Source organism: Malus sylvestris, chromosome 10 (genome assembly GCF_916048215.2).
Source record: "Malus sylvestris chromosome 10, drMalSylv7.2, whole genome shotgun sequence".
NCBI lineage: Eukaryota > Viridiplantae > Streptophyta > Magnoliopsida > Rosales > Rosaceae > Malus > Malus sylvestris.
The window spans coordinates 36,997,507-37,021,432 of NC_062269.1; the positions used below are offsets into that span (position 1 = coordinate 36,997,507).

At 34.4% G+C, this 23,926-nt stretch overlaps 2 protein-coding genes and 1 long non-coding RNA gene across 4 annotated transcripts; 1 reads left to right on the forward strand and 2 right to left on the reverse strand.

Annotated features, from left to right (window-relative positions):
* Nucleotides 1-270: 270 nt before the first annotated feature.
* Nucleotides 271-2,324, reverse strand: LOC126585004 (gibberellin 2-beta-dioxygenase-like). Of its 2 annotated transcripts, XM_050249391.1 has the most exons (4): nt 1,734-2,324; nt 1,184-1,532; nt 959-972; nt 675-824 (listed from the first exon to the last, which is right to left on the reverse strand). In XM_050249391.1, the coding sequence occupies exons 1-4, from the start codon at nt 2,138-2,140 to the stop codon at nt 821-823; spliced, it is 774 nt and encodes a 257-aa protein (XP_050105348.1). In that variant the 5' UTR covers nt 2,141-2,324; the 3' UTR covers nt 675-820. The 2 variants fall into 2 exon arrangements, with proteins under 2 accessions (XP_050105347.1, XP_050105348.1); XM_050249390.1 differs by lacking the exon at nt 959-972 and having other exon boundaries at nt 271-824; nt 1,734-2,316.
* A 10,861-nt stretch (nt 2,325-13,185) lies between these two features.
* LOC126585912 (uncharacterized) lies at nt 13,186-13,674 on the reverse strand (the record flags this gene model as incomplete). Its single annotated transcript, XM_050250493.1, has 1 exon — nt 13,186-13,674. A coding segment is annotated over one exon (489 nt), but the record flags the coding sequence as incomplete, so codon positions are not given.
* A 6,831-nt stretch (nt 13,675-20,505) lies between these two features.
* On the forward strand, nt 20,506-23,031 carry LOC126587346 (uncharacterized). Its single transcript, XR_007611039.1, has 3 exons — nt 20,506-20,904; nt 22,208-22,391; nt 22,724-23,031. It is a non-coding gene; the product is annotated as an uncharacterized LOC126587346 (long non-coding RNA).
* Nucleotides 23,032-23,926: the final 895 nt, after the last annotated feature.

Here is a 23,926-nt window from a genome sequence, read left to right on the forward strand (position 1 = left end):
AACAACTATTAGCATTTCATTTTTAGCATGTTTTTGTACATTTAGTTTGATTGGTTTGACTCACATGAATTAGATACCTAATTGTGAATTGTGACACAGCGAGTGGACTATGTAAATAACTTTTGTAAATATCATATTGTTCGTCGAAATTTTTTTTTGTTGATTATTGAAAATACGTTTCTTCTTATCCAGAAAATGAATAATTCAAATTCAGAATATGTTCAACAAAATAGGGACAAATATTAATAGCTAACCGGTAAGTCTGACACATGCAACACAACTATTTTAAGTTTATACATGGAAACCAAATGGATTGTTCTGAACAAGAAGACATGAAGATGATAAACTCGCAGAAGCTTGGTGGTTGTTACATCCAAACAAAGAACCAAAGGCAAAAAAAAAAGAAGTTAAAAAGGAGAGGAAACAGAAGAAAAAATACAATAAAAGAAGATGATCGATCCATCTATGGAAAAAACACGAGCAAATTGGAGTAAACTTTTTCACACCTATTCTGAGCTTTTGACAAAAGCCCTAATACATATTGGTTTTTACTAAAATTGGGAATTGGACAGCATCACAGCAGCAGACTTCTCAAATGGTCCTAGCCTATTATCGGCCAGCCTTGACCTGTTCGCAGACTTTTTGAATTCACTCCACGTGAACTCCTTGTACAAGCTTTCTTCTCCTTCTGCCATTAGAGACGGCAGAGGTGCTATCTTCTCACTCAAAGGTGGCCCTCCAAAGTAGATCATTGAAACCCTTGAACTTTGTGTGTCAGCCAAAACCCTATGTTTCACGCTCTTAAACCGCCCGTTAGTCATCACCTGCATCAAAATCCCACTCCCAAGTTAGCAAAAACAGTAAGTTTATTTTACTTTTACTGCAAACACATCCTAATATTTTTTATCACCCTCCAAAAAACAAGACGAGGTGGAAGTTAAGTTTTAAGGTTAATCACCATTGTTTTATCACCTCCAATACAAAAGAGGAAGAGATGGTTATGGGATGTTGTAACATGTTGTGAGAGTGTGTTATGGAAGAAAAATGAAGAGGCAATGCAAGTTGCCTGCTAGAAGACTAGAAGTCAGGTTTTGACCTAATATTCCAAAGCAATTGATTGATTGACTGATAAAAAAAAGTGACAAAAAATCATAAAATAGGTAAGTATCATAAAAATGGCTACCTGCAAGCAATCACCAACATTGATGAAAAAGGCAGTCTGATCAGGTGCGACTGTAACCCAAGTCCCATCCTTGAGACTGATCTGCAGGCCTGATGTGTTGTTGGATTTCAGGACAGAAATGATCTGTGGGTCTGTGTGCTCCCCAAACCCTATCAAACTTCGTCCACTCAAAGCGTGAAGCTCTGGGCATGGCGGATAGTAGTTTAGCCTGAAACATGAGTCACTCTTCTCATCTTTCAAAAGCTTGCTCAGCACATTCCTTTGATCAATCCCCAGCCCATCAGCCACCATTTCCAGCACTTCAAAAGTCATGTTCTTCACTGCTGTAATATAATCTTCCACTGCGTCACTGAAAAAGAACAAGTAAATTAGTTAATTTAGAATAACGAATTTGAAACGAGCGCAGGAGACCAAAAGATGAGCGTTACTATACTGGGTTTATATTTTTGTTTCTTCGTAACGCAGACGATTTCCAGCATCGCTTGTAAAAAAATGAAAATAAATAAAAACAGAGAAGAACAGAGTTCTCTGTTTTTTGCAAAATTTTTACCGGAAAATTTCAGGGTTTTCCTTGAAAATGGGGAGGGACTTATGAGAGATGATATCAAGATTGGTGCTGAGGAGGATGTATTCCATCCAACCCACGTCGCCGTTTAGACCGATTCTCTTGCTTCTGTAGCCGAAAGGGTCGGCGGGGGCTGCCTGGTCCTTCTCCGACTGGGGCAGGTTGAAAAATTTGAGAGCTTGGGCTTCCAGTGTAGTCATGAAGTCCAATGGGACTCCATGGTTGATCACCTTAAACATGCCGTGCTCCTCACAAGCCCTGACTATGCGGTGCTTTGCGTCGGGGCTCGAGAGGTCGACGACTGGGATGCCGGCGAACAAGCTGGTGGGCTTGCATGTTTTGATTAGGTCAGAAAAATGGTCCAATTTAGCTGTTCGTGACAGAACCACCATAGCTAATAGATATGTATTTTTAGACAGAGAAAGAGATAGAGAGAGGGGGAGAGAGAGGTAGAAATGGTTTATAAGCTTTCAGAGGAGTTTGCGTTGGGTGAGAATGTGGACGAGGAGGAGGGTGATGGGGGTTTAAATGGGGGAGAGGAAGGTGTGAGGGTTTGCTTATGCATGAGTCAGGGGTACAGAGGCGTTAGCAACTTCCAGTCTTGCAAAGGCCCTTAGGGCAACTCACTATTGAATTCTCCCGTGAACAATAACTACCTTTTGTATTTTCACCTTAAACTGAATAGCATGGCAATAGGTAATAAAATATTAGTATTTTTTATTTTATAAAATAATAATAAATAATTTTATTTCAAATTTCCGGTATGATTTTTAATCGGTCTCGTTATACCACGTTTCATTAAATAAGAAATTACAATCCAAAGTATTTGAGAAAATATAAAATTAATGTAAGATGGAAGATAATGATAAGATATTTATAAAAAATTTAATTTTTTTTTTAATTTTTAAATTTTTTTTATTAATTGTTTACATTGTTTTTTTTTTAATTTTAATTTTTATTGCTTTTTTACATTTTTTTATTAATTTTTTAATGTGGTTGACGTCACTTGTGGTCACAAGCTCTCGGGCACCAATTCGAGCCGAGCCTCTCACTCAGGCCTCCCCCGAACCCCATTGCCCGCATGGGCTGGAGTAGATTGCTAGGGCTATTGGGTCATTTCTGTCGTCGGTCTATTAGGTTCCAACTCCTGCTGGAGTTGCTCTAAAGAGGAGCCATCTGGCTATGTTTGTCTGCTTGGTGTGGTGTTTATGGGAAAGGGATCCTCTCCGGATTTCTTTCATCTGAGCCTACTGACTATACAATCCGGACCTTTAAAATTTGATCCAATGGCTAAAGTTATTATAACTTTTAATGGCCCCCCTGTTTTTAATTGTTGGATCAACTCAGATTGCTTGGTTAGTAGGCTCAGATGGAAAGGGATCCGGAGAATATCCCTTTTCAGTGTTTATGCTATTGAGGAAGAGAAAAACTACTTTTCCACTTGGGTGGACATCAACTTTTTAAATTAAATTTGATAAATTACATAACATGATTATTGAAACTTAAGTATTGATTAAAATGTTTATTTTCTACTTGTAAAACATCATATGTTTTGTAAATTTCGTCTAAAATTTTGTATACCTACTCTTTTGGATTTTCATATCAGTAATTCTATTTATACACACAAAATTAATACGTTTGTTCACATATTTTTAACAGAGATGAGATTTACACACAAGCCTCGCCTATATTAGAAAATGCAAAATTGTTATGAAGTTTTGAATTGTCAGATTCTTAATAAAGGTCGTACCCAGTGCACAAGGCTCCCGCTTTACGCAGGGTCTGGGAGAGGTGAATGTCAGATTCTTAATAAAAAAAAAAAAACATAATAACCAAAATTTAACGTTTAAAAGCTCTAATATAAAATACTCCAGAGTTATCCAAAATGGAGGCAGATCGTCTGCCCTTCCAATACTATACCCTTTCCATCATTTCCTATTTGTGCTATCACGGTTAAGTCACGTCAACATTTTATATTTCTATTGTTTTTTGTCTTATTATCTCTATAAAAAAATCAATATAAAATGTTGACGTGGCTTAACCATAATCGAACAAATTGAGGGGATGAGAAGGGTATGGTAAAAGCAAGGCAGACAATCTACCTCCCTCCCAAATATTATATTACTATGCTACATAGAAGAGGACCACTGTATTCACTTTTATAATCATATTTTAATAATATAGGTTATACACGGAGTGATACATCACGTATCATTATACAAATAGTGGGATATGTGTGTTAGAAAGTTAATAACTTAAAAAATAAAATTTCTCATCACTCATATTAAAACATGTGATGCACCACTTGTATTCCTGTCACAACTAAAAATTTCTCCTAACCCGAGTCGAACTCTCACATATGAATTTCTTGAATCACTGGCTTTGCTTTGAAGTCTGTTTGATCCAAGGACAAAATTACACTACGATCATGTGATACTTGTGATGCATGAGGAGTAGAATTAGTCTGCTATCAATGTGTGGTGATATATCTCTTATATTCTAAAAAAGAAAAAAGAAAATCTAAGAGTCGTCAAATATCAATGTGTGGTGATATATCTCTTATATTCTAAAAAAAGAAAAAAGAAAATCTAAGAGTCGTCAAATAAAGGAAGGTGATTTGGAGCAGCGGTTACACAATGAATTCTGATTCCCTCCCCTTAAGAGAAAACTACAAGTGTTGTCATTCAAAATACTCTCACGAAACTTTTATTTTCAGAGGTGTTTTAATAAAAAATGATACTCTTACCACATTTGTATCACATCTTTAATAAAGATATAACTCACATGTGCTAGGCTCTACCTCTATTAGAGGTGATATAAATGTATTATGAAAAATGTGGTAAGTGTATCATTGCTCGTGTATTAAAATGATACTTAAATGGTGTTCCTAATTTTGGTTCAACAAATGGAAAGCTCTCTCGATGTATGTTATTTAAGGAATACGATCAACACCAAACGAGTTTTGGCTACACAATATGTAGGGTTATAGACTGTCATGTCGCGCGTGTTATTAATTATTTACAGTATAATGTGAGTAGATGTTACGTACACATGAGTACGCGGCAGTGATACATGCATGTTAGGTTTATCTAATATTCTTTTCGAGTTTTTATGTTATGTTTTCAACCTATAGTCCTTAAGATCCCATTTCAGTAATAAGTATGAGTATTGCTAATTAAGTACACAAAAGTTTTCACGAACTCATCATAAAATCTGATTGTTGAATCTAATTCTTTAATACATATGATATATCTACACTAAGATGTGAGAGAGAGAGCTAAGTCTTACAATGAGTTAGCAATAATAATTTAGTTCTAATTCGTCTTTGGCGAAAATATAATTTAAGATCTGTCAATTATAAGTGAAGAAAATACTAATAGATCGTAATACTAAGCGGTTAAATCTATTTTAATTACTATGATGTTTATGTACATCATTTACTAAACATATTTGACTAGTAAATTAGGTGACTGCCACTATTATGCTTGCGTATTGAGGGGTGGGAAACTATTGAAAATTTGAAAGAGAATCTGTATAAATTCTACCAAAAAGATAAAAAGTCTACTTTCTCTTCTTCTACCTATCTGATTCTATGAGGGTGTCATCAGTCATCATTCAAGTTAGGAGACTGGTTAGGGCAAAGATCAAGAGCTTAAATAAACCGAAATGTTTGTTGTTTTACACCTAAATATGATGCGGACTTCCATGTGTAAAAGTTCCAATACACTATATTAGTATTTAGATGAGGAAGGCTAAAAGATGAAAGGAAAATATTTGATTGCTTTAATGTCGGTATCTTAAAAGAGAAAAGGAGATCGATCTGAGCCTAAACCCTGTGCCTCCAACAAAGATTCCAATATTATTATTGTTAAGTACTAATTAACTATAACTATAAAATCACATCCCTTTTATGTTAATTAACATTAAAGTGTTAGAGAATATGATTTCACATTGAACATATAACAGATTGAAACACAATTAATATATGAGATTTTTCATCCATAATATCATCGATTTCTTTTGTGATAGAAGTCAACATTTAGAAATAAGTGATTAAATTGAAACAATTAATTTCGGTGATATTACTGATGGATCATGGTTAGCCTCTGAATTTTAAGGTGGGGGCTGAGGGTTTTTTCACTGATAATAATAGGACATTGTCTAGTACCCTAAGGTCCCAAAACTACCCCTAATCACATCACTTGCATCTAATAAAGTGTTTTTAGTAAATAATACAAATGATTATGCATGCATGAAAGCGATACTTTCTTTTCGCATTGGGATGAAAGGGATATAGTTGACTTTAATTAATTGTTTGAACAAAGAAAATATCTATAATTTATTTACGTAAAAACTAATCAGTTGTCTTCTTTATTGTGGTACTATGTGTTTTGGTTTGGCGTTACGAGTTTGGTTCTGAGCTGCACAATAAGAGTGAAGTATATACCCATAGTAGTTTAGAGGGCACTACTTCGCTTCCCTAAATTTAATATATGTGGCATGTACTCTAGAAAATAAAATATCTCAAGCGTTAGACATGTAATGGGTCCGGTTTGGATTTGATATATTTCATCAAGATATGGTCAGATTATAAATAATTCCTCACTTTATTCAATATATAGTGAACTTCTTTTAGATATTATTGTTTTACTTTTTTGTTTTTTGTTTTAGTTTTACTTATTTTAAATATTATTGTTTCTTATTAGAACATACCTTAAAAAATAAGGATTTTTAACGAAAAGCTCACGGTACTGTTCATTTTAACTAAAAACCACATTTTTACACTAAAAAGTTAAATCTGATACTATTCATTTTACCTTTTATTTTGTCCTTATCGTTAAAACTCAAAGTTTTCAAGCCATTTTCATTAGTTTTCCTTAAAAAATAATGAACTTACTAACCACCTTACATGGTTTTTTTTTTAAATCCTAATAAGATAAGGGCATTTTAGATACAATGAAAGTTTCATCATTTTTGCCTTCTCCCTCTATATAGATAAATATTAGACGAAAGTAGTTAACTTAGTTCTATAAATGACAAATAATTGTGTTCTTCTTTTGTTTCTTTTATTCAAGGAAAAAGTAGTGGTTAATTAGGGATAATACTTAGGTAATCACCGATGAATACTTATATACTCACTTTTATTTTGGGCCACTGATATTTTAACACATATTTCATTGTTTTTGGGCATTAAAAAAATAAGGACACGTGACATCTTTTAGTTGCATCAAATCAAAACGTGAGTAAAGGAGACCATAACTCATGAGTACTTAAGTAATATCCATTAATTAGAGTTGATCGTTGGGTACAAATAACAAGTTTTTTGTTTTCCATTGCAAATAAATAAAACATGGCGCACGTGAAGTAAGCAAAGTAAAATGCAAACATGAATTTTGTTAAGTTGGCTAAAACACTCAAGTTTGAATTTTTTTGGGGCTTATTATATTAACATCCCATAAATTGTTGAATAAACCCCACATACTTAATACACCCCACATTTACTTTTTCACTTAAAAATTATCTTAATACATCCCACATATTTTCTCATAATACCCCCACACCCCATATTCTCAATATACACCTTATATTTTATACATACACCCCACATTTCTCAAATCTTATAACACCCATTTTTTATTTTCTATACACCCCACTTCCTCCAAGCTTTTAGGTTTCCTTTCACTTCCATATCACCTAACAATTAGGCTTTGAACTCGTTATTTGAGGCTGAGCAGGTTACCTACTTTGTAATAGTATATTACTCTAGCACTAATATGATTCATGTTATTGGGTACGCAAGATTAATATGAACCCTAAAAGATGAATATGAATATAGAAGTTTAAACAACGTAACAAACGCAAGATAAATAATTATCGATGTCATCAAAATCACTAAAACAATGAAAAATATAAAGTCTTACTGCATATGAAGCTTTCGAAACATCGATTTCGTGTTCCATTCGTCAAAAACAATTTTTCTTAATTAAAATGTTTGTAGTTTCATTGGTTAGGGTTTTGTTCAACAATGGAGAATGAGAGGGTTTTGATAGTTAAGAAGATAAATAATACGCTAAAAAATATTTGGGATGTATTTAGAATTTTTTTTAAACCTAATAAGGTCAAAATTGTTATTGCATAGTGAGGTAAATATGTCATTTAATATTAAATTTTATGTGGGGTGCATTCAACATTTTGTGAGGTGCTAATATAAAAAGCCGTTTTTTATTTGGGATTTTGAGCAATTTTAATTCTTTTAATAAGTTTAGCTGTATTTAATCAATATTTTAAGTGATCATATGAAATTCAAAGTGTATTCAATCATGATTTTAAGTTAGTTTATCAAACCCTATTGAATACGGCTGTATTCAATTAGAATTTCATGTATATTCAATTAGGAAATGATTTTAAAGAATTTTACAAGTTGAAGAAATCGAGGGAATTTGAGAAATTTCGTAGTGTATTTTAAGCATTCACAATATCAAATTAACTGTTATCTTTTTACTCGAAACTTGATATGCCTACTTTTTACTACATAAATGTCATATGAATGTCACATATGTCATGATTAATCTCTATCTACATCTAGAAACTTCAGGTTTTCTTAAAAACAAAAGTTCTTATTTTTTTGTCCAACATTTGTTAGGAAATGATTTTAAAGAATTTTAAAAGTTGAAAAACTCGAGGGAATTTGAGAGATTTCGTAGTGTATTTTAAGCATTTACAATATGAAATTATCTGTTATCTTTTTACTCGACACTTGATATGCCTACATTTTACTACATAAATGTCATATGAATATCACATATGTCATGATTAATCTTTATCTATATCTAGAAACTTCAGGTTTTCTTAAAAACAAAAGTTCTTATTTTTCGTCCAACATTTGTTAATCTATCCGTCGTCAATATGATCCATTGCAAGGAAAAAGACGGGACAACTTCAGTCTATGTTGTAAAAATAAAGTTAACATGACAATTAGGCTAACAGAGGATTTGTGACTAAAAGTAATTATATATAATATTGACGTTCTCATTAAGGAACAAAACTCGGAAAGAATGGTCCAGGTAAAATGGTCCAGGTAAAATGTCACATAGTATCAACTATCAACGAAAACAAAGAATGGTCAAAATGATTGCTACATGCCGAATTTCTCAAGACAAAGATTTTCACTTATCCACTAGCATGGTTGAACAAGAAATTTCAATTACTAGCTGGCTCCAATGAAACTAAGCTGTCAAATTCATTATAGTTGAGTAATAAAAATAATGGAATTGAATTATTGTTAATATCACCCTTGCATATGGTAATTAAGGATTTGTACATATATTTCACTCTCCTTTCTACTCTTTCACTCAGTGTAGGATTCTTTTCTCTTCTCTTTCAGTCCCCTCCTATTTAAACGGTTTAAATTAATCCATGCCAGCATTTGATGTTGATTTTTTATGAAGGGAGAAAGAAAAAGAGGAAAGTGAGAAAGGAAGAGACTGAAAGTGTGGGAATTTGGAAGGGGAAAATCCCACTCCCTTTCACTCTCTAATTTTCTCGTCAATATTAATTATTTTTGGTTAATAGGCCGGGTGATTAATCCATTTGGGAGACATGAAAGATGCTTATAACAAAATAAAAAGGGGAAGCTTGATATAAGTTCAATTTTTAAGTTAATAGTAGGAATAATCCAATTTAATAAAATAAGTCCAATTCCTTAAATTTAATTATTTTATTATCAATAATTATCTCTTCAATGAAAAAAATTATTGTAAAAATCAATTTTCTTCCTAATTATCTCTTTGATTATTTCTTTTTATTTATTTTTTTGTTATTTCTTGTTCTTCCTCTTGCTTTATCCTATTTATAGATTTTATTTTAATTTTTATAATCAACCTATATTACAGGTAAATTGTATTTATCTACCTATATGACAAATTTTTTTCATAGTCAACCTGCCACATATTAATGTGTCTTGCTTGTAGGTATATTATGTTTTTTTCTACCTTTTAGCTAGGTTTCATATCTCACTTATAGGTATAATATACATTCATAAATTTGCTACTTGAGTTAGGGTATAATGTTTTGCAGATAGATTTATGTTATTATATTAGTTTTTTTGTTATAAGATATTAATTATATATTTTGGAGTTGGAAAATGCATAATATTAAAAGATTTTAATTGACTTTTAATATTTTTAGAAAACATTAAATGAGTATAAAAGAAATAAATACATATAATTAGATAACTAGACTCACTCCTAAAAACACTATGATTTTAGACCTGGATCTAAAAGCCCCAAATAAAAAGGATAATGCTAGAAAAAAACAAATGATGTATCATCAATAGGAAATAAATACGTTAATAAATACTTAATTAAGTAATAATTCAATCAACATTCAAATCATTGATTTAGAAATTTTAGTTCAAAAATTTAGTCTCCTTAATATTACTCAATTAAAAATCTTTAATTTTATGAACTGCCAAAAAATGCACATGCATTTGGTTAAAGGACACAAGATACCACTTTGAATAGAAGATTCTTTATATGGTACTCCGTATATGATATTTATTTTTGGAAAATGAAATAACCGTATAGGTCACACTATTTATTTTGTTTCCTAATCGTTTGAAAGTGCTGATTAAAGCACTGATACTTTGCTTGCTTGTGTAGGAAAAGAATCATGGCGTATGGAACAACAACTTTTACCAAGTCATGGTCAAACTCCCCACGGGGTCAAATCTTATCAAAATAACATAATTATTATATGTGACAACCGGAAGCCAAACCCCAAAGATAGTTTCAATAACAAGTTTCGGATTGTTTTGTTTACAGGTGCAATTTGTGAAGGTTACGGGGTACTTCCTTCCTTCGCATTTCAACTGCAACTAGTTTAAAAAAAAGGGAAGTTTAACGAAAAGCACCCGGTACTGTTCACTTTAACGAAAAACCACATTTTTACACTAAAAAGTCAATCATAGTACTATTCATTATACCCTTTATTTTGTCCTTATCATTAAAACTCAAAGTTTTCAAATCATTTTAATTAGTTTCCTTAAAAAAAAAAACGATCGTTCCATATGGAGGCCTGACAATGGACCTTTTCGTTGACAGTAAGAATCATTAAATAATGGGAATATATTTTTGAAATAATATGACGACTTCGCTGTTTATAGATGAAGTGAGACTTTAAGCAAATGCTGGATTGTCTTATTGGTTTGTAGTTATTATGTTGTTCAATCATTGCATTTTCCGTTCAAGCTCTCCCTCCTTTCTTTAGAGTAGTGATATAATTTGTAAAAAAAAAAAATTAAGACACATTCCATTACTTGTTCAATGCTTTTGATATATTTATTTCCATTTTAAGAATGCGTTAGAACACCACTTACTATCACCAAACATGTATGCATGTTCAACCTACTGTCAGATAGCCGACAATATAAATTTTCGTATTATCAAATCATAAATCTAAACAACTCATTAATTCCATGCTTGGATGAGAGATTTGCAAGAACTAAGAGATTCAAGCTAAATAGAGTTACAAGTGAATTACAAAATTAGATGAAGGAAAATGACTACTCGAAAGAAGTCATTTGTAATATTTATAACTATTCGTACATTTCAAGTCTCTCCTTCTAAACTTTTATAGTCAATTTCTAACTATATATTTAGCCAGAATCTTTTGCTACTTACAAAGCTATCACCAAACACATATTCGTGTTTTAAATGTTTTATTCGGATTAACTAGAGAGAAACCTTACTACATGTATACATGTATATATTCAGACTCAAAAAAGTATATATGTTTGTGTCGACATAGGCTCCCATCACTGTCGAATCTTATGTTTCCGAATCAATAATGCAAGAAATGATGTGTCATGAAGAAGGTGGAGACATCATGAAAGACATGCAGATAGATATTTAACTGCCTGCATTATATGCGTGGTTTATACAGACTTTTTGAAAGACTGACTCTGCTGAAATTGACCTCTCTCTCTGATCTCAAAGACTTTTCATCTGGGCAGGAGAGAGTGGATAGGGTAGTGGAACAGTCAAGGACCCTCAATGGGTCGTTAGACGTTAACACTTGGAGAATACACAAAAAAATAATGTCGATCGATGCAGTTAACCTGATCACCATCAATGCTCTAAGATAAAAAGTCGGAATTGTGTACCAGGCCTGGCCTTTGGTTTTGGATCATCTATATCCAACTAGCTCTCAGACCTAGCTACCTAAATAAATGGATTTGGATCCTCTCCTGAGGTAATGGAGAGGATCCTCCTGACCAAATGTTATGGACCGTTGAATTTATATCCAATGGTTACAAATAAGTGGATCATTTTAAAGTTAATATAATTATAACCGTTAGATGAAAATTCAACGACCCATAACACTTGGTCAGGAGGATCCTCTCCATTACCTCAGGAGAGGATCCAAGTCCTAAATAAATGGAGAAGTCAAAAGAGATTTTGGTTACGGTGGTCCACATGGAAATTAAGTGATCACTAGTACTAACTTGCATGCATTCCTTATATATTGTGTTGACTATATGCCTCCACAAGTTTCGAGAGTACTGTTCTTTCACCAATTATAGTGTCAGACCGTGGATTCATATTGTTACAAATCGCTAAAACCTTACAATTAATCATCATGATTTGAAATACGTATGTTTTAGTGCGAGTTAAGTTTAAAAATAGAACTGAATGAATTTTACCATGATCTAATGATCAAGTATTATGGTATATAGAATACTAAAAAAATACTAAAAATTCCTGAATAATATAACATTAATTTAGATATGAATGCATGACAACTGACATGGACAAGCCATTTGAAATGCATGGTACGAGCTCTGTTTTCTAGAATGCGATTTCCTTTTGATTTCTTTTGTGGATTTTGAACTGCATTCATATGGGTTGCGTTTGAGCATGACTGGATGATATTGACAAGCCGCTGGTGTTTCCAGCTGCCTGGCCCCTACTAGATTCCCTCTTCAATTGGTTAAAAACCATAAACCCATATCATTCCTTTCTGTGACTCCTTTTCCAAGCTCCTATTCCCCTACTACTGGCTAGGGCATATCCACCAACACACGTGGTACTATTGCAGAGGCTTGTGACGACCATACTCTGTCTCGTGCTGACACGTGGAGGACCAGGTTACAATTACGACTTTGATTGTAGGGTCTTTTTACGTGGTTAACCCTCGTTCAGTTCTCTTATAGTAGCAAGGTCATATCCAACCGAATGAGGATCAAAGGGTTAAAAATCCTCTGATTTTTTAAAAAATTAATATTTTAATGAACAATACGGGATCCTATTTTTTACCATCTCCAACTGAAGGCTAAAGGGTCATGGGACCAAACATAATTTATTATTTAAATTTAAAAACTACAACAATTTAAATTTAAAAACTACAACTTATATTTAAAAACTACAACAACTTAAATTTAAAGCTCATAATCAACATCATCTTCATCATCCACCATTGTAAAAGTAGAGTCGAAAGTAAACAACTGTCGCCGGGCCATAATTTCCCTCTTTTTCCTATCCAAATAGGCCTTACTCATTAGAGTGTAATCCGAAGTGTTCATTTGCATATTCCTATCATCAATCTCTTTTTGTATTTGTTTGGCACGTTCTTCATGCCTACAGTTCATTTCTTCCACAACAAAGGCATTTTGCTCTGCCATTAATCGCAATGAGGCCACCACTTCATGTTGAGCAGCGTAATCATCCTTTGCCTTACCATTTTCTTTCAACCTTCGGGCCTTGTTTTGTTGCATAGCCTTAGGTATGGAACCTTCACCCGAAGACGGATTTTCTACCCTTATTTCTTGAATGGTAGAAGGTCCATCTTCATCCCCATTTACAGCTAAGGATGCAGTTCCAAACACCGGGGTATGACCTACTCTATGTTGAGGGGGATCTTTAAATAACACCCATCATTTACAAATTTCCCAACAACCATGAAACTGAAAGAGTTTCGAGCTGCCCTCCATATACAATTCCTCCGCTTGGCGTACCTAGAAAATATAATTACAAAAATTAAATGTGATAACCCGTCTCTAATTCTATGATTTTATAATCTTTAAAAGAGTGAATTTTCAAAAATGCCCTTAGAGGCGAGGAAGTTTTAACTTTCGTTGACTGTCTTTCTGTGACGTGTACTGTGAAATCCCGTCCCCTGAATTTCACTATTCATTACATATTTTGTAATTTAAATTTGTATTTCACGTTTACGTTATCTTTATAAGTTAATTTTAATTCCGTTAAACTTAGGAATTTAAATCGAATAGTTAAACATTAATTTTTAATCAAGTGGAATCCCACCTTATGGGAAAGAGGCCCAATTAGATTTACGTAAGTTTAAGGGGACCAATCAAATTAGTGTTTTAGGGACCTATCAGAAAATTAAAAGAAAGAAAAAAAAGGCCAATCAGGAAGAGGGAGAGAAGCTCCTAGTTTTCCCCCGTCGGCCCATACACCTGCGCACCCAACCGGCTTAAATTCAGCCGATTTTAGTCGTTTTTCCGTTGAAATTCACACATCCACCACCTGCAACCTCATCCACAACCCCCCCCATCTATCTTATTTGTAAGATCCCACATCGCCTAGGGGATTGGATCATGTAAGCCTTATATGTATATTCTCATCTCTACCTAGCACGAGGTCTTTTGGGAGCTCACTAGCTTCAAGTTGCATCGGAATTCCGAAGTTAAGCGAGTTCACGCGAGAGAAATCCCAAGATGGGTGACCAACTGGGAAGTTCTCATGTGAGTTCCCAGAAACAAAACCGTAAGGCGTGGTCGGGGCCCAAAGCGGACAATTTCATGCTACGGTGGAGTCGAGCCCAGGATGGGACAATTTGGTATTATAGCTAATCCCTGGCTGGAAGTGTGCCGACGAGGACGTCGGGCCCTTAAGGGGGTGGATTGTAAGATCCCACATCGCCCAGGAGAGTGGATCATGTAAGCCTTATATGTATATTTCCTTCTCTACTTAGCATGAGGCCTTTTGGGAGCTCACTGACTTTGGGTTTAATCAAAACTCCGAAGTTAAATGAGTTCGCGCGAGAGCAATCCCAAGATGGGTGACCCATTGGGAAGTTCTCGTGTGAGTTCCTAGAAACAAAACTGTGAGGGCATGGTCGGGGCCCAAAACGGACAATATCGTGCTACGGTGGAGTCGAGCCCGGGATGTGGTGGGGACCCATGCCGGGATGTGACATTATTTGTCTAAATTTGAGGATTTTTAAGTCCAAAATCGTGTAAAATCGTGCGGGTGACTAGTGGAGTTTCGACATCGATTCTGCCGTTTCGGCGAGTTGCACCACCAACCACCACCCTTAATTAACTTCCCTTGAACCCAGAAACAAAACCCAACTGGTTGTAGGGGCATCAGAGCATCGAGGAGGTCGAATCGAAGAACATTTATCTTAGGGATTCCAAAAAGGTTTAAGTGAAATTTGGGCATTTCCCGACCAAATTGGACTTGGCCACATGTATAAAACTTGCTCCACTCACTGAGATCTACTTGCCTGTAAAATTTGAGAATTTTTGGAATTTTGTTGATTCTTTTTTCCAGTGAGTTGGGACGGCGACGGCGCATGGGCCAAGACCCAACCTACCCATCCTAGGCTAATTTGGATGCCCTGATTCCATATTAGACATCCGATTGACAAAATTTCGTTATTTGGTTATATTTCTGTTAAGGGCCGCCACTTGGTTATTATAGGATTCGACGATCAGACCATTGGATCACCACCAAACTTTAATACGTTATAGTACGTAATATTTGAGTACTGTAAAAACTTATGGATCTGGAATCTGATGTACGAATCTTCTCGAATTGGATTTGTAAGTTAGTAAAATAAAACGTTGACCACCACTTGAATTGTGATTGGCGGGGATCCGACCGTCGGATCGTGGTAGGATTTAGTATGTTGTTTTAGAAGCTTAATGTGGATCTTTGGAAGTTACGGATCGGAAATCCAAGATGTAGATCTTCCGGATCGAGTTATGTAGTGTTGTGAACCCTACCGTCGACGGTTGACTTTTGGTCAATGAGTTTCAAATCATTTTAGAATGTCCTTGGGGATTTGTTTTTTTGTAAGTTACGTGTTCTATTGATAAGAATTATGAGATGTGATTTGATATTTGTTCTAGGCGACGATCATTCGTGACACCTCGGTATTTGTGCTAGGGAGTTGTAGCGTAAACTTCAGATGAGTGGGTCCTTTCCTTTTTATAGTATAGTATAGTATAGTATAGTATAGTGTATATATATATATATATATATATATATATATATATATATGATTGATGGTTTCCATTTATGCATCTGAAAAATAATTTCTTACGTACTCTTGGATTAGACTAAAGTTTATAAGAATTAGCGAAATGACATAATTTATGAAATATGCTACATCTTATGGGATGCACAGGTATGCTTATAATATTTGATGCCATAATTATATCTACGACTATTAGTATGTTGATTAGAATTATCGAATCACTGTGGCATGCTTAAATTTATGTAATCTGTTCATCATTGCTGCACCCCGGTGTTAGTGCTCGCCCAGGGCCAGTCTTTCACGTGTATGCTCACCTACGCACTGCACGCTCGCCTTGGATCCAAGTAGGTGCCGGTCCTATCTTACATGTTGCATTAGGCAACTCTGACTCGTAGGTGACCGCGAATAGTGCCAGTATTCACGTGATTGTAGCATTATAACATATATTATGATTACATCAATCCTGTCGTACAGGTCGCATTAGGTGACTCCGACTCGTGTGCTAGCATAGATTAATGAGCATCAGTTCAGTCGTACATGTCACATTAGGCGACTTCGACTTGTGTGCTAGCATAGATTATTGAGCACCTGATTTTACTTATATTACTGTTGAGATTTTGGATGTCCTACCTTTAGTTACGAGATATTGTGCCGTAATGAAGTCTTGAGATTTTGCAGGCTACGGTAAGTATTTTTATACTATACGTAGTAAGTATATTTTGGAAACTATATTTGTTTTAAGGTGAGGGGTTACAATGTTTTTAGAAAGGTTTTTATAAAGCTTTATTTTCAGGCCCACTCACCCTTGTTTTTCGCCCCTCCAAGTTTTAATAACTAAGCTTTCTTATCGATGAGGATTCGTGGCAAATCTTGGTATTGGAGATTACCTTTGTTGGTATGATTCTCAATCCACTCTACTGTACTTTACTTATGCTCTGAGATCATATGTGAAATGGGTTCATTTCCGCTCACATCACACTCTTATATTTAGGCACTTTTAGGTTTAAATTTATTCACATTTTCCACATCACTTCACTTTATGGCTTCGTCATCTTTCAGGTGTCAGCCAATACAACTCGATTCAGAGACCTAAGAGACTTTCCGGGTCGGGGTGTGTCTTTAAAGGAAATTAATTGTAATATAATTAAATATTTAAAATAAATTGTGAAAAACACTTACTTTGTTGTAGTAATTGGCGCCTCTTTCATATCTACTTACGGCTGCTAACAGTGCTTTATACCATTTATTCAAACTTGGATGAAGATGTTTCTTCTATCTTGAAGAACAAATGTCGTGGTTTCGAGTATTCGGTGGAGTGGTACCTTCGTAGAACTCATAATATTTTTTGGACACACGAGTCCAAACACCTTCACTTGTTTGAGAAGTCCCCCTTACACTATCTTTCGAGACCCATCTATAAGCCCTGCAAATAGCTTAATCTTCTTTTTGGGTCCAAGCCCTACCTTTCATTACAGATGAGGCCATTTGAAAATTATTGAAAAATTTGAAGGAAAGATTATTGGAAGAGGTAAGAAAATATGAGAATTGAAATGGTGTAGGAATGGTGAAAATTATGTGACAAATGGTGTAGGAATGACTTAGGTATTTATAGGAAAAAATCAGAGGTTGGTTAGGTTGGGCCAGCTGGTTGGCCCTTTGGCCTTTTTTTGTCCCATGGGGCCCACAAGCCTTGGGTTGGAGACATTTTTCTGGTTATTTTCGGCCATCTAGACCCTTCTGTTGGAGATAGTTTAACGGTTTCCAGCTTTGGCCTTCTCATCACGCTTATATTCAGAGCCTTTTACCGTCTCTTTTTAAGTTGTAGCTAGATATGTATATATGGGATCTTTAAGGGAAATGATTTCTAATTTTTTTTTTTATAAAAATTGAGGTTAATTATGGAGTTCACACTACATCAAACTTTAATGATTCGAATCGTCTATTTTTCAAGTTGCATCTCATAGATCATGCTTGCAAAATATTAGTCAAATCATAAATGTTTAAGACATCTAATTGGGTTCAAAGAAGTTAACAAGTACTTTGTTATATAAGAAACAATGAAATTTTATCTTGATAATTAACACTAGTAGAAAAACATGTTTGCGCGACGGAATCTTGCGCGACGTAGAAAATTTCGTCGCGCAAAGTATGTTTGCGCGACGGAAAACACAAAACGTCGCGCAAACGATCTTTGCGCGACGTAACTTTGCGCGACGAAGGCTGACGTCGCGCAAAACAGCTTTGCGCAACACAGAAGTTTATGCGTCGCGCAAAACAGCTTTGCGCGACGCCCACCTTAGTCGCGCAAAGTTTTTTTTTTTTTTTTTTTTTTTTTGGTTCTTGCATTGTCTTTTTCTTTTATGGTATCCACATGTGTAAATGTTTTAAATTGATGATCAAATTAGTTCATTGTATTTATATAGGCTTAAAGAGTGTAGCTGTAAAAAATCATCAAAATCGAAGTTAAAATAACCGTTAAATCGTGATTTTTCGTTTATAACCGTCGAAAATTTTGTCCCGTTACTTGATCTCTGAATGTTTTTTTTTTGCTATTTTTGGTGTATGCGATCTTGAAGCATATACAACCAAGCTTGACGGTTGGATCGTTCAAACTAGTTTCGTACAATGCGTTTCCCATCAAAATCAATGGTATATGTATTTAAAAAACATTTTCATTTATTTATTTTGTACTTATAAGCAAAAGGGCCAAAAAAAAATAAAAAATAAAAAAAAGGAGTTTGCGCGACGTAGGTACCTCTGCATCAATGTTTTAAATTGATGATCGAATTAGTTCATTGTATTCATATAGGGTTAACGAATGTAGCTGTAAAAAATCATCAAAATCGGAGTTAAAATAACCGTTAAATCGTGATTTTTCGTTTATAACCGTCGAAAAGTTTTATCCCGTTACCTGATCTCTGAATATTTTTTTTTGCTATTTTTGGCGTATGCGATCTTGAAGCATATACAGACAAGTTTGACAGTTGGATCGTTTAAACTAGTTTCGTACAATACGTTTCCCATCAAAATCAATGGTATATGTATTTAAAATACATTTTCATTTATTTATTTTGTACTTATAAGCAAAAGGGCCAAAAAAAAAAATTTGACTTTGCGCGACGTAGTTCATTGTATTCATATATGGTTAAAGAGTGTACCTGTAAAAAATCATCAAAATCGGAGTTAAAATAACCGTTAAATCGTGATTTTTCGTATATAACCGTCGAAAAGTTTTGTCTCATTACTTGATCTCTGAATGTTTGTTTTTTGCAATTTTTGGCGTATGCGATCTCGAAACATATACAAACAAGTTTGACGGTTGGATCGTTCAAACTAGTTTCGTACAATCCGTTTCTCATCAAAACGATAAATTCACTAACACTTAGAATTTATTACTACTTTCATCAACTATAACATAAGATTTTGTGGTACCCACTTGTGTAAATATTTTAAATTGACGATCGAATCAGTTCGTGGTATTCATTTACGGTCAATGAGTGTAGCTGTAAAAAAATCATCAAAATCGGAGTTAAAATAACCGTTAAAATCGTGATTTTTCGTTTATAACCGTCGAAAAGTTTTGTCTCGTTACTTGATCTCTAAATTATTTTTTTTTGCGATTTTTGGCGTATGCGATCTCGAAGCATATACAAACAAGTTTGACGGTTGGATCGTTCAAACTAGTTTCGTACAATGTGTTTCCCAACAAAACGATAGATTCACTAACACTTTGAATTTATTAATACTTTCATCAACTATAACATAAGATTTTGTGGTATTCACTTGTGTAAATGTTTTAAATTGATTATCGAATTATTTCATTGTATTCATATAGGGTTAAAGAATGTAGCTGTAAAAAATCATCAAAATCGGAGTTAAAATAACGGTTAAATCGTGATTTTTCGTTTATAACCGTCAAAAAGTTTTATCCCGTTACTTGATCTCTGAATGTTTTTTTTTTGCTATTTTTGGCGTATGCGATCTCGAAACATATACAAACAAGTTTGACAGTTGGATCGTTTAAACTAGTTTCGTACAATACGTTTCCCATCAAAATCAATGGTATATGTATTTAAAGTACATTTTCATTTATTTATTTTGTACTTATAACACTTAAAAAATTGAATGATATATATGTAAAAAAAATTATTGTGGGTTTTTGTTAGAAAAATATATTATTGTGGGATTTATGTAAAAAAAAAATAAATTTGAAAGGAGTAAAGTCACATTTTCAGTAATTTTTATAATATTATTTAAAAAAAAAATTACCTTGCGCGACGTCTCAACGTGGTCGTCGCGCAAAACCGTTTTACGCAACGTCAAATTGTAGGCCTACGTCGCGCTAGGTGTGAAAATTTTGGCGGTGCAATAGTGAAAAATAGGCGCTTTTTTTTTTCAATTTTCCATGTTTGTCAACCTTGAACCCATAGACCTGCATCTCCTCTCTCTTCCCTCTCGCTCTTTCTCTCCCGTATACCTGCATCTCCTTTTTCTTTCCCGTAGACCTCTCTCTTCCCATAGTCCTGCATCTCCTATTTCTGTCCCGTAGACCTCTCTCTTCCCTCTCGCTCATCTCTCCCTCTCGTTCTAAACGATGGGCAGCCGACGCGAATCTCGAATCTCCGTCCCACTCCCTCTCTGTTTCTCTTCTTCAATCAGTCTGACGTAGTTTTGCAATTTAGGGTTCAGTGCATTTCAATCTTTTTTACTGGAATATACATACATATACATGTCTAAATTTGTTCAATTTTTCTATACACGGCTGTGTTAATTTGATTCTTGACCTATGATTGGATATTATATTACAATTATGGGTTCTGTTTTTAGGGCTGGATGAAAAGAAACACCCATCAGAGCTTTCAACAACTTGAAGGTCAGTGATTTCTTCCTTCTCTCTAATTATGTTTCTGCTATTTCAATTTGTAGGATTTAATTTAGGGTTTTAAGTTGGAAAATTTAATTAAACATTTTCAGTTGGAGAGCTTAGTGTATACAACAATTAGGTTTGTTAATTTGGATTGCAGGTCTACTAAATGTTTTATAACATGTAAACAGGGAGTGCATACTTTGTATGCCATGGATAGGGAATGGATACGTAATTAGATCAATTGATGGGTGTCGCTGTTTTGGATATCTACATCCAGCAATATCTGGTATTTTGTGTTTTGTTGTTTTAGCTTTTTGTTTTGTTGTAATGGATTGGAATTTCTACTAGAATTATTATTATTATTATATATTTAGGGGTTGGGTAAATTGATTTTAGAGATTTTATATGTGGTTTGGGTTCTGATTTTGTTTAGAGATATGGTGCTTGATTGTGGTTTAAGTTTTTTTAGTATATTCCCTGCACATTGCAAAATTCTGGTACTATTTGGGGGTTTTGGTGTTGAAAGCCTAGGCTTTAGGGTTTAGCGTTTAGCGTTTAGGGGAATGAAAAGAAGGGATGTCTGCGTTTCTGAACTCTTATGCAAATCTATTTTGAAATATGAAACACATTTCGTATGTTTCTCAAATCTCAGCAATAGGTTTTAGAATCCTGAAATCTAAGTAAAGCTACATCATTCCTATTTTCGTGTTTTTTAAATTCCTATCATCATGGCCACGATTAAACGTGAATATGCATGCCAACGTTGCATACTCAGTGATTAAAATTGTTATCACTGATACAACTTGGGATGTAGTTGGATCCATTGATACTGATACAACTTGGGATGTAGTTGGTTATATTCAAATCAGAAATAAAATTGTTGTGTATATTCCGCATTTGATTGAAAATCTGTAATTTTATGAATCATTTATTCGGATTTAATTTCAGTTAAATAGAAATTATTCTTCTTCGATATAACTGTGCGCAACACATAATTTCAATTTTTATTTTGCGGTAAGATTCCGTATAATTAACCTCTACAATTTTATTCACGTGTTCATGGTCACCACTTAATTAATTAGTAATTGGGTGTTGACCACCGAATGTTTCTTTTTTCAGTTCAATTAGGAAGCATTAAGAAGAATCATTTTATCATTCCCTATCTTTGCAAGAACGGATACATAATTGAAGTACCCAATACATATTGTCTCTTCTTTGCATATCTGCCAGCCGATGTTTGGAGTTTATTGTCAGCAGATTTGTTTTTTGTTTCTATACAACAATTTACGAATTCTCTTTTGTTTTACAGCGAGTCAACCACTGCCAGCACTCTTGTTGCTTAGGTTGGTTTTGCAACTTGCTACCGCTCTGTGATTAGCTTGGGTTGATGAGGTATGCTTCGGAAAGCTAAAAAGGAAGATGGTGGTATTGCCGATTTGGGGTTTTAGTGACTAATCAGACTTGTCCAAGTTGGGGTTTTGTCGAAATTCAATGTAAGTCTCGAGTCTCTATCATGTATATAGGTTGTTTTAGTGACTAAAGAGATTAGGGTGGTGTTCAATTTTGAATGCAAGTCTTAAATCGGCATGAAACAAGTTAATTTCAATGTCAATATTATATTCCTAAAGCATACTCGTATAGTTTAGGATTTTGTTCAAATTCTAGAGCAGGTATTTAAGTTCACTTTTGCCCTAGATAGTAAAAGTAAAGCACCCTTTGCCCACTTGACAGACTTAGGGCTGCCTTCACTTTTGCTCTTCATTTGCTTCTGGTATTTGTGTTTTATCGATATGAACCATCTTCTGGTATTTGTGTTTTATTGAAGGCGGAAGTGACGCAGCTGAGGGCCGAGGATGAGCAGATGAAGGCGCAGCTGAGGGTCCAGGGCGATGAGATGAAGACCTGTGTCGGGAGGGTGCAAGAACTTGTACAAGCCATACAGATGTCGGGCCTCCAAATCTCGCTACCAGCACCTCATCTTACTCCACCTTCGACCTTAAAGCCACCTTGCCTTGCCGATACCCAGTAGCCTGATGTATTAAACTTAGTTCACTTGTAGTTTTTTCTTTTTGTTTGGACATCTTGTATGTACATTTTCATATATTTTATAATTAAATATTTTTGCTTGGTTAATTAATTATTATTTAGAATTTAATTACAATATTTATCAAAAAAATTTTAAAAAAAAATTTCACTAAAACAAAAAAAATTATTTTTCACTAAATAAAAAAAAAAGGTTTGCGCGACGGATGTGTGTCGCGCAAAGTGGCTTTGCGCGACGCATGTTATCTCTTCGTCGCGCAAAACTACTTTGCGCGACGTATGCTGCGTCGTGCAAAACTACTTTGCGCGACGTAGGCTGCGTTGCGCAAAGTAGTTTTGCGCGACGAAGAGATAACATGCGTCGCGCAAAGCCTTCTGTCACTGCCTTGCCGCGACGGTTTGCGCGCGACCAAGGTGAGTTGGGCAAAGTTTTGCGCGACGTTTTTTGACTTTGCGCGACGAAGGACCTGCGTCGCGCAAAGTGTTTTTTTTACTAGTGTAAATAGACAAATGGCTTCGGATTGAATTGAATTTTTGCAAGGATGATCTATGAATCGAGACTTACAAAATAGACAGTTCAGATCATTGAAGTTCGATATGGAGTGAGCCTCACACCTAATCCCCCTTTAAAAAAAAAAAATTAAGGATCCCTTTACATAAAGGGCCTGTGTATATATGCTTCTTATCGTTGTTGTGTTTTCTTTAAGCCCACTTACAACTCAAATGTATATTTAACATATGAGAGAAGCGATAATTTAGAGTTAATTATAATTAGGCTTTTTTATTAGCACTCCACATTAAAATTTAATAGAAAATGACTTATATATTCTCACACACAATAATAATTTTGACCTTATACAGCTTTTAAAAAAAAAATTATAAATACATTCCAAATCACTTTAAACGTGTATATCTCAAGATTATTTATCTTCATCAATTCTAAACAATGTACCAACCACGAACATTATATGTCTTGATTGTTATT